This window comes from Cynoglossus semilaevis, chromosome 16 (assembly GCF_000523025.1).
Source record: "Cynoglossus semilaevis isolate Cse_v1.0 chromosome 16, Cse_v1.0, whole genome shotgun sequence".
Taxonomy (NCBI): domain Eukaryota; kingdom Metazoa; phylum Chordata; class Actinopteri; order Pleuronectiformes; family Cynoglossidae; genus Cynoglossus; species Cynoglossus semilaevis.
The window spans coordinates 7202978-7219687 of NC_024322.1; the positions used below are offsets into that span (position 1 = coordinate 7202978).

Genomic DNA, 16710 nt, shown 5'->3' on the forward strand with positions numbered 1-16710 from the left:
TTCACTGAGGATTGATGTGCGTCCATATACTATATATTGCACCTGAAATATGGCTCCGGATATTTCACTTTCCTTATTTCATATTACAAGAAGAAGTGAACAGAAAATGTAAACATTATTTTAAACTAAAGAGTATTTATATGCCTTAACTGATCTGTTCCCAATGACACATGACACCAGAGCAGACGTGCACGATTGTGCAATGCAATTTGCATAATGTAACGCCTTGGAAAATATCATCACTTCCGTAAAAATAAGAAGGAACCATCCGGCAGCTTCTAACAGGGAACAGTAGGAAGGTCTACTGCGTCTTGTTTGACAAGAGTTCACTGTGGCAAGTCGCACAAAATTTCATTTTCCCGTGGAACGTTCACGATGTTTTCACAATAAAAGCTTAAATTTTGGTCGCACCTGTTTAAGAAAAATGCACCGAGACTCTCCTTTGTGTGTTTTAATAGCAATATAATTGAAACGAAAAATAAAGCTACTTTATCTGGACTTTACCACAGAGTAACTGATAACATGACCAGCCTTGATCTAAACTATTAGGAGGGATTTGAAGTGTTTTACAATATTATTGCATTTCTTGACGTTGACCCACTACTTTATCATTCACAGATAATATTGGAATGTATTTCGTAATAATAATATACACCTTTTACTTTCTTGAATTCTAACTTAGCAAAAGTATGCAATATAACAGCCAATGGATTTAACTCTGAAAGTCATAACCGGACGTCTTGACGTTTTGTTGTTACGGACACTTCACAACTATAAATTCCCATCCACTGTTACTATCTTTGGCACTCCAGTGACGATTTGTAAAGTTACCAAAAATAAACTTTGACAAGTTGTTTGTGTTTAACATCAAGGGGCCAGATATTCACTGTATTCTAGGAAGTAATTTGCTTACAGTGGGCTAAGAACAATACCGTTTATTATCATTTTAGAACCTATTATTTTTAATAACAGCTTATGAAGATATTTGTATAATATTCTTTAGAGAACTAAATAATATCCTCAAAACTATGTTTAGTCTCTGCAAAGAAGTGGTCAAAGCTTTATATACTATTAGAAGTAACTATTGTGTCAAGTCATAAGCCTGTAGAGGGAGCCACGGCACACATGTCCTGTTACATACAATTCTCAAGTATGGATCTCAATGTTGGCATCTTGTATTGTAGCTCGTATCATTAAGAATAAAGCCATACAGGAAAGATATATACATATAAAAATGAACACGGTTTTGTTAAAGTTACGTTTTCTTGAGTTATTAAACGGCGTTCTACTTTCCTTAGTAACAGACCAGAGTGATGATTCATCACTCAACATAGAAAGAACATAAACATAGAAAATAATTACTAATTATTATCTAGTGAGGATGTTTGTGGTCACACATTTGTGAATTATTGTGTTTTACATGTCTTGGATGAGAATTGAGGCAGATGTAATGTTTTCTATAAATGTCAGCAGAGTGTAGGTCTGTAACTGTACCGCGAGGGGGAGTGTCCTCTAAAGCGAGCGCTAATTTTAATTTGCGACGTCAGGCTGACGTTCCTCAGACAGCTAATAGCCTGCTATGAACCGGTGACTTTGTCTCTTTATTTACTGTGTAAACAGGTTAGTAAAGTGCGTTAACTGACCGCAATTGATGTATAAGGACTGTTAAAACCCTTTTGTATGTACAAATGAAGTCTGTTAATAAAGATATTACGTTGTAAACCGTGAGAAGTGAAGTAGAAGTAGTCCCGTTTTCCCGCGAAGAGGACAACTATAGAAAATGGCGGTCTGTCGATATTTTCATTTGTATTTGTGTGGCTCCTGTGCATTTATTGTCATTTCGTTTTATGCAAGATATCTGAATGTTTATGCTCAAGTTACTAATTCAGGTTAAAATCGGACGTTGATGTGTAGTTTACATGATAGTTTATATTATGAAAAATGTGTTAAAACAGGCAGTGGTATGGTTAAAAACTAAATAGTGTTAAAAGCACAAGTAAAACAGTATATAGCTGGTTGAAATAGTAATAATATGACTTTGGGGACACAATTGTTTATTTCATTTTATGTTGGAAAACTGATATATGCAGTTAGCATTTATTTTGTGTATTTGTGGAGCATGATGGCTGAAGAACATTATGAATGGTGGAATTGAGCACAAGAAGAGTTGATTCTGATAGTAAAGACAGCTAATAGCCTGCTCTGGAGAACGCAACCGATGACTTTGTCTCTTCTTTTCTTGTGTAAACAGGTTAGTAAAGATACATCTGTGAACAAGTAACTCATCTTGAGGCTTGTAACAGAATTTTGGAGGCACCGCTGGGATCAGCGTCATATGTGAGGTGATGCAGATCTTCTAATCCACGAACCCAAGGCAGACATCACAGGATTTACGAGGTGGAGCGGCAGGTGTATGACTGAGGTGGAAACGGGACCACAGAGTGCGAGAGGACCCCAAGCTGGAGGAGTGCATCACTGCTGGCTCAAGGTTGTAGCACTGTGAAACACTGCTAAGAGAAGGGGGCAGCATAGAGGACACTGAAAGAAAAGGTTAAGTGTGAAGATAAAGAAAGAAGAGGGACTGTTGGCAAAGTATACAGAGACTGAAATCATACCAAAGGTGTCCTCCGCATCATCAAGCCAGGACAGATTAAGGACATACTGATTAACAAGGACGACTTAACCCTCAATGAGCTCAGGAGTTTTGTGCGGTCACACATGAGTGAAAACAGTGGAAGTGAGTTATTTCAGAAGTTAATGAGCACAAAACAACATGAACAGGAGAGTCCCCAACAGTTTCTATATAGGGTGATAGGATTGAAACAGAAAGTCATGTTTGCTTCCAGACAAGATAACATCGACATTGAGTATGAGTCCCGCACAGTTCAGAATGTGTTTATGTACTATTCATCAAGGTCTCCTCCCCAAGTACAGTGACATTCGTAATTAACTCAAGCCTCACCTTTCTGACTGTGCTGTATCAGATGAAGCACTAATACGACAGGTGAATAAAGTATCCAGTGAAGAGAGTGAGCGACAGCGACGACTGGGGTATAATCCTCGCCAAAAGGTAACACATGCTCACACTGCTCAACTCGAGACGGATCAAGACACTGAAAAGACAACAAACTCGAAAACAAAGACTAAAAATAAGATGATAGAAGAACTAAGTTCAAATGTTGATGCTCTGACTAAAGTAGTTCTCACAGCCAAAAGGACGGCAGAACAATCCTGTCGGTGTGCCCACACTCAACCAAAGCCCAGACCGACAATATGGTTGTCCTAGTTGTGTTGAAAAGGTTACAGACTCATAACCCGAGAAGTGGAAACAGAAAGAGTACCATACCTTCCTGTGAACCGACCTGTGTTTCCCAGTCAGATCAGGCAGAGAACACCTGTGAAATCAACAAGAGTAGAAAGAGAACAAGAGCGATGTGGTGCACAAAACATTGAACCTAACAGTAATGTTGAAGAGGAGGAAGATGTAAGTGATGCAGATTCTGGCGTAGTTCAGGCATCTGGTACAGGAAGTGAAAGTGAGACCATGCAGCCTGTACCAGAGGAGATCAGTGCTGGACATGGCCTGACCCCCCAACTAACAAGTAACTCATCTGGAGGCTATTATAACTGCACAAGGTAAGTCTTTGAGTTTTTACGTATTAATGGAAATTTAAATGAATGTAACAACCAACCAATTTGTTAGTGTAATTACCTATCGTCATCTTATAATTTAGTTGCAACGTATTTACATTAAAAAAGCAACTGTATTTTTTAAACATTTTTCCATTTCCATTTAAGATCTTAAATAGGGTAAAATAATTATTTAGACTACAATTGACTTGATTACTGTAAAGTTTTAAGCGAAAAAGAAAATCTTTGGGATTTGTTTACACGCCAAATCCAATATGGCGGTGACGTTGATGACGTACAAACCCCTAAAGCCATACGTACGGTGTGTGTTCGTGCCTGCTTCTATTACCTTGGTGGGAGTTTTGCTGCTTATATGGACTAGAGCCCTATCTTTTGTGATTTGGAGTTGAATCGATAACTTAGTGGTGTATGTATTTAGTAGTTCTGAGTGTTGTGTGTGTAAACTAGTCGATGTCTAAGCAGAGACCTGACAAGAATAGCGGCGCAATTCTGTTTCATAGCGTGTGTGTTGTCAGCTGACGGCCGCCGTCACAACACGGTGTGTGTATGTTTCTGCTGACTGTCTGACAGTGAACCCCGGCTTGAGCAACCGTAGCTCTGCTATCCTTAGCCTTCAGAACGAGCAAAAGTGGGTTATGCTCCCCGGAGTTGAGCTCGTTCACGGAGGTTTGTGCAGAACCGACACATGGCGGCAGAAATCCAGCCCCAGCCGCAGGCTCGGAAGCCATGTCTACTGAGCAAAATCGAAGCTTTCCAGGAGGTTGTGAGCACGGCGATGATCATCCCCAAGGAAGACGGCGTTATCAGTTTGTCTGAGGACAGGTACAGCCTTAAAATTCCAATTGTGTCCAGCGATTTTAACCGACCTCTGAATGACTGGGGTGTATGTAAAGCTTGTCAGGTATCAGTTTAGAGCCGTCTGAGCACATTGCACGTTACATCTACCTTCATTCTATTATATTTATCGTAGATAGTGTAATTGAACATAGGTTTCTTTCAATTATACGTTTTTTCCTCGCCGTGATGTTTTCAGCACGTTCTGCTGTTGCTCTGAACCAATATTGAGTTTTTAAGCCTTAGGGCAACTCTTTTTCTATGGTCTTATTCTTCTAGTTTTTCCACATACCAGTTTCTCTCTGTTTGTCTATGTCTTTCTCTCTGTTACTTTAACACGATGACATTTTTATAGTTTTGAACAAAGGTACATTTGCAGTCGTGTCGACGTCTGGTTTGACCATGTCCAAATATAGAAGATGTGTAATTTTTTTTTAACACCGAGTATGTAGTTTCAACGTCTCCTCTGCAATTGGAAGCATAACTAAAATCTCAAATGCACTGTTTCATAGTAAATTTGTCCTGCACAAAATGTCCTAACCTATGTTTTCACATAGCTGCAACATTTGCTGCAACAGTCACTTTTAACTCAGTGGTTAACTGGTGCAGCTAATCCAAGCAAAAAAGTTAATGTTTATGTTACAAGGTTTCTAGTCACAGCTATCACTGATATACACTGGCTTCTGCTGTTCGGAATATTTTTCAAAAGTATATATTTTAATAGAACTTTAGTGTTACCATCCATCCATTGATACTAGCATACACATACATACATATAAGTATAATTATGCGGTGCTTTTAATTGTGAGTTCTACCATAGTCACAGGAAGTAGACATTTAAAGTGCAAATATGCGAATGTCATGTTCCTCATTTACAGAAACCTTTTTTTTCTGAGAAACTGTGAAATCTCACTGTTGTTATCTCAAACTTGTCTTCAATCCACAGGGCGATTCGAGTATGGCTGAAGAGAGACAGTGGCCAGTACTGGCCCAGTGTCCATCACACAATGCCATGTAAGTTCCTGTGCTTACTTTCTGTGTTTGATCACTGCGTTCAGCTCTGAGGGCAGAGACACTGTAAATACAGTGAACAAGTCATGAAAAAATGTGCGCAAGAAATTATTTTTTCCAAACACGCAAATCAAGGAACCAACCCTTTTTGTGAATTCCTGTTTTTTCACTGCACGTCCATTTATTACTTCCTGTTCATTGTAACCTCCCCTCCCCCTAAAAAACCCATCACACACCCTTTATTAATCTTTATAGAGTTAATGTATTAGAAAAGGCACAGGGTTTTCATGGACTCTGTGTGTAATTAAGCTCCTGCAGGATCATTCACTGTGTTCTCTTCAGCACTGCAGTGCTACAAGTCTGTGACACTATCTGTCCTTGTTTTTCACCATTTGTGCAACTGAAGGAAATCCTCTGCTCACATCAGCAAGATGTGGAGCTTACAATAGGAGTAGCACAAGGAGAGGCTGCAAGAGTCTCATAAAAATATGTGAAGCATTTAAGATAATGTACTTCAGGTATTTACAGGCACCTTTGTTTTTAGGGTTTTTTTCTCACGTTAATGACATGACAGAATAAATATTGTATGTGGAAGACTTCTGATGTCAGTTTCCCATGCTGAAGTTTCCAATTTTAAAAAAATCTTTAAATTTTAAGAGATGCAGAGATAAAAAGAGTAGGGATTTTACAGAGACATTGTCCTCTCGTTTTTGTTGCACACTAAAACTCCCACCCACTAGTATCCAGAATGGTTTAATGGTCAACATAAAATATCTATAAAGTATTTTGTTCCCCCAGAATTATTGTAAATCATACGTCTGTGGTTGTACTACAGAATGGAAGTAAAGCCTCACAGCTATTTGGTCACACACTAAAGATCTCTAAAAGAATGATAATGTATAGCTGCTTTTTGTGTAAGCAGAAACAAATAAGCATTTTGCTCCTATAAAAAATTACAGGTATATATATATATATATCAATGCTGCTCTATTTTCACCCACCCTGTAAATTATGACAAATGGGGTTTGTTCTTTATTTTATTAAGCGATAGTGGTATTAAATTATTTGGATTATTGGAGGTTAAACAGATTCATCGTACTGCCACACATTTACTTTTCTGCTGACCAAACACTGCTGCTCCCTCTCATCTGCTATTTCCTCCTTCTGTCATCTTTACCTGCACTGACTTTTTCAAGCACTGACACTAAAATTCACCCGTAAGATTTTGGAAACTGCAGAAGTGTTTGTGCAGTTTATTAATTCTAAAGTTAGTACATGGGCTGCATGGTTTAATGTCCTCAACCCATTGTTTTACGCCATACATTGGATTGTGCTGCACAAGTCGTAGGCATATCAGAGTTTGAGAACCCTTCCCAAAATCTGAGATGAAACTGTAGTGACTCTCAGTATACCATATGATTGCAAGATGTGTGAAAAGTAGAAAATTACACATTATTTAAATACAAACATCACATTAATCATGTCTGTTTTGTGTCTTTAGCTTCATGCTCCTGTATGTCCTTTAACCCGGAGACCAGGAGACTTTCAGTGGGGATGGACACTGGAGTTATTTGTGTAAGATCCTCATCATCTCCTTCCTCTTTGTTTTTCTTCCTTTTCTTCTCTCTACTCATCTGAGAGCCATTTGCTTTTAGGGAAACAGTAGATGACTCCCGATGATTGAATCATGATAAGAAAAACTGTTTTCATTGTTTGTTTTTTCTGATAATGGTGATTGTTATTATAGACTGTATGTTTCTGAGCTTAAACATTGGTGACAGGAAATCTTTTGGTTGTGATTTTGTATTAATTCAGTGAAACACTTCCTCTGTAAAAACCTTTTATTTATAGCTGCTGGCATTAGAGGAAGCTCTACTGTCACCCTTCTAGTGTTTTTCAGCCTTTGTGAAGATCTTAAAACACATGTCAGACTTTGGAGCCTGTACAAACCTCTTAGACATTTTGAACAAATGAATAATTTGAACTTGCTGGTATGATAAATATGATAATTCATGTTTTATTATCTATTTATACAAAAATAAAAACACACTAACATTAGTCTTGACCTTTGACATTTACTTCTGTTTCCTGTGTTTCAGGAGTTCATCCTGTCCGAGGACTACAACAAGATTACCCCAGCATGCACCTACCAGGGTGAGAGGAAGTGTTGGTCTGTGTGGGGGCATGTGCATGAATGTTAACCACAGGCAGTTTGTTTAAAAGTGTAGTGAGTTGCTATCACTGCACTTAACGGAGAAAAAAACAACTACATCAGCTGCTGTTTGTAATATGTTCATGCATATATTTAAAATTTAAAAGCAAAAGTAGGAGGTTACCAGGGTTAGCTAATGACGTGGCGTTCAAGGTAACGTTAGGGACACAAAAACAAATTGGAAATGAAAGAGTTGATATTTTACACCATTTTACAAGGGTGTTGATAATGAGGCTTTCTGGCTTTACCATAAATTAAACCTGGAAGTGATGCCTTTTTAAACAATAAATTCATGCTATAATTTGTTCTGTGAACCTCACCCCACACTCCAGTTTGAACCTTTATACCCAAAAGCATTCAGTCCTATTTTCTTTATAGTCAATCATCATCTAAAACCAGGATGATATGTATTTATTATTATGCAGTCCAATATCATCTGTGCGGTTTCTGGGCTGTTTTTGGCTTTAAAGTCTGTTCAGTTATGTGTGTTTCAAACTCTCAGTAGCTAGTAGTAGGAGTGTTTACAGTCTGAAAGTGTACACAAGTCATTTCTTCCTTTGAATTCAGTATGAGTGGAAAGAGGAATGGCTGCTACCTTATAATAACTTAAAGTCCAATATGTGGCCTCTTCAATGTGAATTGTAAGCCTCAAAAATTAAACTGCTTTTTGTACAGAATTCAGTAGTAGCCTTAACTTACAGTTTACTTAGATATCCATCCTATGTAATTCCATCTCCCCGCGGCGTGCACGGACAGTTATGGAGTTTGTGTTTTTTGCAGCTCATCAGGGCAAAGTGACAGTGGTGCTGTTTGTATTGGAGATGGAGTGGCTCCTCAGTACTGGGCAGGACAAAAACTTCACCTGGCACTGCTCAGAGAGTGGTCAGCAACTTGGAACGTACCGCACCACTGCCTGGGTCTCCGGTCTACAGTATCCTTCGCTGTCCTTGTTGTGTAATTTTTTTTTATTATTATTATGTTTTTTTTAAAAAAAATTTTTTTTTTATTATGTTTGTTTGCAGACATTTTGACCTTTGCAGTGCTCGGTAACCTCATAGATAAACTGAAAATAAACCGAACAAGGTGTCAAGTGTCAAATGATCTTTGTGCCTGAAACTATTATATTGTTCCTTTATTTTGACAACACAGAACAACACAGGCCTTCTAAAGCCGTATGAATATAAAAAGGTACAATCGAGATTAGATTCCAATTTGTCTGTTCTGTTGGGAAAAGGCTAACAATAGGCATCAGTCATGCTGTTGTCAAGGAAACGGTTTGAGTTGTTTTCTGTAATGGCCAGATAAAAGAGTGTGAGTGCATGGCATCGACACCGATCCATACCAATGAGGCTGCCCTTAGGTCATCACGCTACCGGTTTACTGCATCTCAGACCTAATGTGCAAGCTTGAGCAAGGAGAAACATGTTTTTTAAAATATATCTAACAAACAGAAAATTATTTTAAAGTAGTTTTTTAAAAATATGTCTTTTTTTTAATAAAAGAGAATAAAATACATTACATTTATTCACAGATAAGTCAGGCTTTGGTTTTGCTGAACAGGAGCACTAGTTTCGTCCCTCTATACAATAATAGTAACCAATGAAATGTAGAAATTACGCTGACTTTACTTAAATAATGGCAGTACAGTAGATCTGTAAAAGCTTTTTAGTATTAGTGGGTAACATAGAGCTCATCTGTTGTGATGTAACAGATTAAATGCTTTGCATTTTTGTTTATGTTGTAGATTTTAATTCAAAGTGTGTTGTACATTATGCTTTGTGAGTGTAATGTTTTTGGCCAGACACTGACACTGTTTAGATTTGGAGCATGCTAAGAATGCTAGCTGTCCTACACTAACTGCTTCTGCTTCTTGTGGGAGACAGGTCTTTGTGGCATATGAGCAGTTCACCTTTTCACTACAAAGACACAATGGATATCTACAGGGGGGTATCAGCTCTTGTCCATATATTATACGTGTCTTAGTTTGACTTTGAGAAATATCCATCAGTTAGGCTAACGTGAATAATTACAAATCCATGTTTGGTCTGGTTTATATATATTAAAATGTGTGTGTTTTACAAAATGGTATGGTGACAGTTCAATATTTGTTTACAAGTTTACTTTTATGAAGGCAAGTTCTTCATAATACTGGTGGAAAATAATGCAAGTCATAGAAAACAGCTCTGAAGTTCAATATCAGAGCAGTTTCTGTCTGCTTGGGCAAAGGTTGGTTTTTGCATGTCATATTTGCACAGCCATTTACAAAGAGGTAAAAGGAAAAAAAACAATTGCTCTGGATGAGACTATAACAGCCAACAATGTTTAACTGACCCACACTTTTATTCTCTGTTTAGCTTTAACTTGGTTTGGGCAAAATCTCTTTACTCTTGCCTTTTTAAAGAAAAAAGTCACTATCTGTTTTTCTATAAGTGATTTCACTTGTATTATAATATTGTGTAGCCAATATTCTTTTTTTTCTATGCAATTTCCGCTCACTATAATGAATACACAATGTCAGAAGAGAAGTGTGAATGGCCAGGAAGAGAACAAGAAACCTTTCAAGACTGCTCTGAAATTCTCTTACTGCAACCTTTTACTACAAAGAGCTTTTGATGCACGGCCTTTCATAAATACTAGTAGATATTGGTGTTGTTAAAACCAGATAAGTGAAATTCTTTAACCATGACTTCAAACAAGATTTGATGTGGAGACCAGACACGCCTTTGTAGGAGATCAGTCTGGTCAGGTGACCATCCTGAAGCTGGAGCAGGACAGCTGTGGCCTTGTCACCACCTTTAAGGGACACACTGGTACAATACTCTCTCACACAATAAGTGACTATTCTTAAAAAAATGTTCTGGGATGTTTATGGGCCAAAACAAGAAACAAACGTCTATCAACATTTGTCATCATTTACGTGACAGTATTTCCTGATATTGTCTGACTCAGTAGTTAAAGCAACTGCACATTTAAATCATATGACTAATGACTTTAACACTGGATAAGATTAAATTAAATTAGATTAGATAATCTTCAGATTCTTTTCATGTTTTTTTACTGAGCAACCTGAATCCCTGAAGGTTAGAATATATATTAGAAATGTCTTTTGTTACTAGAAATCCAACAGTGGGGGGTTTAACAGTTAAAACGACAGTTTGGACCTAGTTGTATTCACTGTTGTTGACCATTTATTTTTCTAAGCAGTGAAAGTTCCATTAAATAGAATCTCAAAAGAAATGTCAGATTTTTCAACTTTACTTTTTGCCTATAGCCTACTCTTTTTTTAGACGATGCTTACTCACTCGCTTCACTTGTCGTGTATCAATTAAGGTCTTTGTTTGCTGTAGGTAATGTAACAGCACTGTGCTGGGACCCAGTCCAGAGGGTGCTGTTCTCTGGCAGCTCAGACCACTCCATCATCATGTGGGACATTGGAGGGCGCAAAGGCACAGCTATCGAGCTGCAAGGACACAAGTAGGAAGTGTCCAACATTTCTCTTCTATCCTAGTCCTGTGTCCTTTTGTATAATCAACATTACCATTAATCTGATGTGGTATAGGTAGAAGTACTTCTAAATGGAGAGCTTATATTACAGTACCTCCTCCCTCACTTGGAGCGTTTGAATGCTATGGTGCTGTGTGCTCTTTGGTCTTTGTCTTTGAGCTAAGACAAAAAAATAAACTGGGGCAAAATTCGTTTTTAAAACCAGTAAAATTCAATTTAATATAAGCAGTGTACCTCATGACAAATAACTTTGAACTAACCGGTATTCACATAACTGAAAACCTCGTTTAACCTTTGTTGCTCATTTAAATTCTTTTATGATTTTGGTACTGCAATGTGTTGACATGTTTATTAATGAAAATACTGTATCTGTATATTCTAAATTAGATTAGATTGGATTACATTACATTAAATTAGATATTTATTGTCCATCCAGGGTGGATCGCCTTTGGCTCACCAGGCAGAAAACAAAACAACATTAACAACGCTTATAAATAATAAATTATGGATAAATTTTAAAACCACCACTCATTTTAAAATGATTTAAAAACACAGTGGATTATATGAAAGACTTGATGATGATGCCATCTCTGTGGTGTATTTTTTTTAAAGCTTCTTATTTGTTTATTTGTTGTGACTTGTGCATTATTCTTACAGTGACAAGGTGCAGGGCCTGTGTTACGCCTCACACACTCGTCAGCTCATCTCCTGCAGCTCAGATGGAGGAATCGTCATCTGGAACATGGACGTAAAACGACAAGAGGTGCAAGAGAACAAATACTCACTAGTGTGAATGTAATCTGTAAATGTTGATGGAACCAAAATGAAAGAAAAAAACTATGAAAAAAAGGGATTTTTTTAAAATTCTGGTGCAATGGTTCTGGTCAAGAGCAATAAAGCAGGTGTTTTAATGTGAAAATGTGGCAAGTCTTAAAAGGCAGTCTGATACTTGAGATTGGTTTTGGGATATAACTGAGATTGCATTTCAAGCCAATACATGCTTTCTTCACGTGCAGGATTTTTGTATCTGGTACTTGTTTTGACTTCTGCCCTGAAGAATTGCACAGAAGATGATCACTGTGATATCCAGTTACTCAGGAGTCTGTGTAATCTCACCTCTGTATCCTCCCCTCTGTGTTCTGCCAAAGTGAGTTAGGACCAGACTTCTTCCGTATTTACCCTGAGTCACTTTGACTCTTCCTCTGCGTCATTCTCTCGAGCTTCTGTCTCCAGTGTTTGACTCAGAGCTGGTTCTGAGGTTTTATTTTCTCACTCATTTGTTGTTTCGAAGCTCAGATCCCAAAAGGTGAACATTAAGTGAAATTCTCAGGGTGCTGTTTTTATTAACTCATAGCCCAAAGGTGTTGCAGTTTAAGGATAGTATTTATAAAATTCCTTGTTGTGTGTAGAGTTACAGGGTGGTTTCTAGTGTTTATTTGTTTTTTTTATTTCCTGCAGTATCAGAAACTTGAATTTATAAAGTGCAGTGAAATCCGAGGCAGCGCAGACTTCTCAGGATGACCCATATCCTGTTTCCTAACAGCCAGGAAGACTGGGGCTTTGTCACAGCTCATTAACCTCAGTTACTCCCTTCTACAGTGTGTGCTGTTGGGGGCATCTAATGCAAAGTTATTAAAAGAGTGTGTTTTAGGATGATATGTATCCCCGAGCTGCAGGTCCCTGTGGTCTGCATGGAAGTGGTCTGTATCTTGGTTATCTGGGTACAAAGATGGGCATGGATTTATAAGGAGTGACATACAGTATTTCTACATGCAGGCAATGACCAATTCCAACACAAAATAATAATAATAATGATCTATGCCACACTCAGTCACCTACAGTGATGCAACGTAAAGAATGCACACCTGATATTCAGGTGAAGAAGGCAATTGTACTTGGTTGTTTTGCTGTGAGCATTTCTGACTTCTGACCTCTGACCTTTGCACTATTTACATATTATACAGGTCCATTTAATATATCAATATTTTTACATTCGGCACAGTCATGTTCATTTAGTCCATTCTCAAACATCAAATACCATCTTGCAGGGAGCTGATGAGCCAAAGAGGCTAATAAACTCCAACTGAATAACTTTGTTCTCCTGCAGACCCCAGAGTGGCTGGACAGTGACTCCTGTCAGAAGTGTGAGCAGCCATTCTTCTGGAACTTCAAACAAATGTGGGATAGTAAGAAGATTGGCCTGCGACAGGTAGGGAGGTAGAATGTGTGTAAGAAGTTCCTGATTTGAAACTTTGATTAACTCCCGTTGAAAACATTTTTTCGCCCTACAACAAAGCTATCAGACAGTCAAGCTGTCAGTTCTATACATTACCCACTTATATGGACTATCAACTGCTGTACTGTATTGTCTATCCTTAAGGTTGATTGAGCTTTAATGGGTGGAACAAACTCTTCTTTAACAAATCTAGAATCTGTCCATTCAATATTTATCTTGTTGATGCCACTCTGTAACAACATGACACAAATCAGTTCAATTTAGTCTATATAAAAAAACCCGAACAGATCCACTTTAGATGTGAGCTAAAACAAACACCACCATAAAAGCAGAGGAAATATCACTGGCTGTTTAATTACCTCAGTTGTTACCTTGTGGTTATTGTGCTACTAAAAGTTCACTGAATCAGTGGCAGATTTTCCACTGTGCAGCGGTTCTAGGAACTTTCTGTAGGAGGAACCAAATGACACAGTAAGATATTTTTGTTTTTAATGATGGAATTCTCTTTAACAAACAAACAGCAGGCCAAAAGTCCAATGTCAACAAAGTCTGAACTTTCCAGAGCTTTATTGACTTTGAATCATTGATTTAATCACATGTTGACCTTTTGAGTTTTACTCAAACTGATGGTCACAGTTAAGTGTTAACTTACATATTTGTTTGGAAAAACAAGTGTGTAGTCATTTTTTTCCCATACAACTTTAAATATTTGCGAGTATAGAATTATAGTCTGTGGGTGCTGCGTTCTCTCCGTGTTCTCCAGCACCACTGTAGGAAGTGTGGCCAGGCTGTGTGTGGCAAGTGCTCGTCCAAACGCTCCACCATCCCCCTCATGGGCTTCGAGTTCGAGGTGCGCGTGTGTGACAGCTGCCACGAGTCCATCACCGACGAGGAGTGAGTAACAAAGCTGCTCTGTTGTCTGTCACATACTCCACCTCTGTGCTGCTGACACCGCCACTCGCTGTGAAATAACCAACCTCGTCTCCTTCTGTGTCATGTTCCAGCCGAGCACCCACCGCCACCTTTCACGACAGCAAGCACAACATTGTTTACATGCACTACGAGCCCACCACTGGAAACCTGCTCACCTCTGGCTCAGACAAGGTCATCAAGGTCAGAGAGCAAATGCTTGTATTTCCACTGAAAGCAGATAGAAACAGATGTGGGATCAGAGTTTACCAAGGGTTTGAATTGACTCCTATTTATAATATAATTACAGATCTTTCAATCTTATTTTGTGAGTTTGTTACTAGTTACAAATTAAAATGTTGCAACTTTTTAAAAAATGCTGCTCAAATGTCTTATTGATTGGTAGAGATGTGTGTAAATAAACTCCATCGCCATAGTTTCTGTGTGATCTGCTTGTCCACAGCTGTGGGACATGACGCCTGTGGTGTCCTGAGGTCTGTGGACGCACATCGGTCAGGACTGACTTCTGTTCACCAAACAATCACAGTTGAACAGCAGCAACCACATCTGAGAGAAGGTCATTCTTCACTTTGTGAATTACATTTCAATTATTTGATAACAAGCAGTGGCTGCTGCAGTGAAGACTACAGAGACCAGTGTATCCTGGGAAACAGGCCTGGGTGGGAACCGAGGTCAAAGACTGCTGCGGATGTTTGTTTAGTGTGAACGCTGCTACGTGTGTGTGTGTGTGTGACAGTGAGATGTTTGACTTTTGTGAGAAACTGACTCACAGTGTTTGCTCACTTTCTCTGCATTCCTGTCCACTTATCAGTGTGGAACATTTTTTTGAGGATGTGTAGTTGTTCACAACATGAGTGACTGACACCATGATCTTCATCACCAAGGTTCAGATGTGAAAGATTATATCATTCATCCATCTCTATCATTCACAGCAGTTTTTCAACTACAAAGAAAAAATGTTTAAACCTGTTTAAAAAGCTGCGTTTGTTGTTGTTGATGCAAATGTTTTTGTCCCTAGTGTTTGTAACTCTGTTGATACAGCTGTAAGTTATTAAGGCAAAGTGAAGACAGTTCATCGTGAGATCACCCTACATATCCACTGCATGACTTATTTTCACTGCACTAAAAGGGTTAAACATCAACTCCTATTTATAATATCTTACAATATAAAAACGCCTAGAGAATTCTAGAGAACCAGGCACAAAGTAGACACATCTCAACAAGAAGTCCTGGTTTGTGACCACTACAATATCTTTTGCAGTTTGAGGAGAAGGTGAATGTTTACGTTAACTGTTGGTACAACTGTAAATCTAAGTGCTTGTTTTTTGTCCTTGTTTAAGTTTTAACTTGAATTTTTGAGCTTTACTGCAACCAAATATCCAATAACACTGGACAAAATGCAAAAATGTTTTTTAGGCCTAGTGTGATGTCTAGTATCAAATATACTGGTACTCTCTTCTTGGAATACACCCCTCCATTTGAGTAGAAAATACTTTTAATTCCGCTGAAAAGCATGAAACGCTTTAGCTGTCTCCTGCAAATTGCTTACTGTCCTCAGCTGTAGACCTTGTGGTCTGTAGATGGTGCTGATGAGCAGATCAGCAGCAAGTGCATGATGGGATTGCTTGCCGCGGGGATCAGTTCAGCTGTAACGCAAACATTTAAAAAAGGATGTCATTTCGCTTTTTTATAACTCAAGTCAAGACACTGGAATAAATGAGTCGGACGAGGAACGTGTACTTCAAACCGATGCTGTGAATATAATTGTTATTATCATAGAATTTGTGTTACAACTATCAAATTTACTTAAGTTTATTTTATTGAAACAGTTGATAATTCAAATATGTTAAGTTTAGTTGTAACATTTAAAGAAACTCAAAGAGGTACGTGATTCTAAAATGTTTAAGCAAAACCTGAACTTTAATCGGTTTACTTTTGTTACCGATTTTAGGTCCACTTACAAACAAGCTACTGGTTTCAAATATGGCCGCCTGAAGTATTCTCATACAAACCTCAACGTAATACTGGTGAACCGTCTGAAAGGCGCGCCAGTTATCCTCAGTATGTGACTAAAGATTAATAAATTAATACAGATTTAAGTCTGAAAACAAGAGGCCAGTATTGAACGTGTTTGTGAACGTGTTTGTAACAGTTGTTGTTTATTAAAGCAGCAGGTATTTGACCGTGTGTCGAGTCTTTATATACTTTGGTGTTTTGGTTTCATGGGTGTTTGCTCGTGAAATCTAATTTCAGTCAAAAATTTTCAAGCAAGCCTAAAATAATATACTATACTAATCATACTAATTGTTTAAAGTCTTAAAATAGTTTTCCA

General features: G+C 38.1%; 1 protein-coding gene across 2 annotated transcripts; it reads left to right on the forward strand.

Moving 5' to 3' along the window:
- Window positions 1-1548: 1548 nt before the first annotated feature.
- wdfy2 (WD repeat and FYVE domain containing 2) lies at window positions 1549-16557 on the forward strand. Of its 2 annotated transcripts, XM_025063540.1 has the most exons (14): window positions 1549-1620; window positions 2252-3636; window positions 4222-4473; window positions 5432-5499; window positions 6998-7071; window positions 7596-7650; window positions 8489-8639; window positions 10406-10518; window positions 11056-11182; window positions 11870-11975; window positions 13320-13421; window positions 14212-14342; window positions 14453-14561; window positions 14821-14850. In XM_025063540.1, the coding sequence occupies exons 3-14, from the start codon at window positions 4337-4339 to the stop codon at window positions 14848-14850; spliced, it is 1203 nt and encodes a 400-aa protein (XP_024919308.1). In that variant the 5' UTR covers window positions 1549-1620; window positions 2252-3636; window positions 4222-4336. The 2 variants fall into 2 exon arrangements, with proteins under 2 accessions (XP_024919308.1, XP_008326572.1); XM_008328350.3 differs by lacking the exons at window positions 1549-1620; window positions 2252-3636 and having other exon boundaries at window positions 4337-4473; window positions 14821-16557.
- The last annotated feature ends 153 nt before the right edge of the window (window positions 16558-16710 follow it).

Coding starts and splice junctions, on each gene's coding strand:
- wdfy2 (XM_025063540.1), top strand. CDS start 4,337: ATGGCGGCAGAAATCCAGCCCCAGCCGCAGGCTCGGAAGCCATGTCTA. Junction 10,519..11,055: donor CACCTTTAAGGGACACACTG/GTACAATACTCT, acceptor TGTTTGCTGTAG/GTAATGTAACAGCACTGTGC. Junction 13,422..14,211: donor AGAAGATTGGCCTGCGACAG/GTAGGGAGGTAG, acceptor CGTGTTCTCCAG/CACCACTGTAGGAAGTGTGG.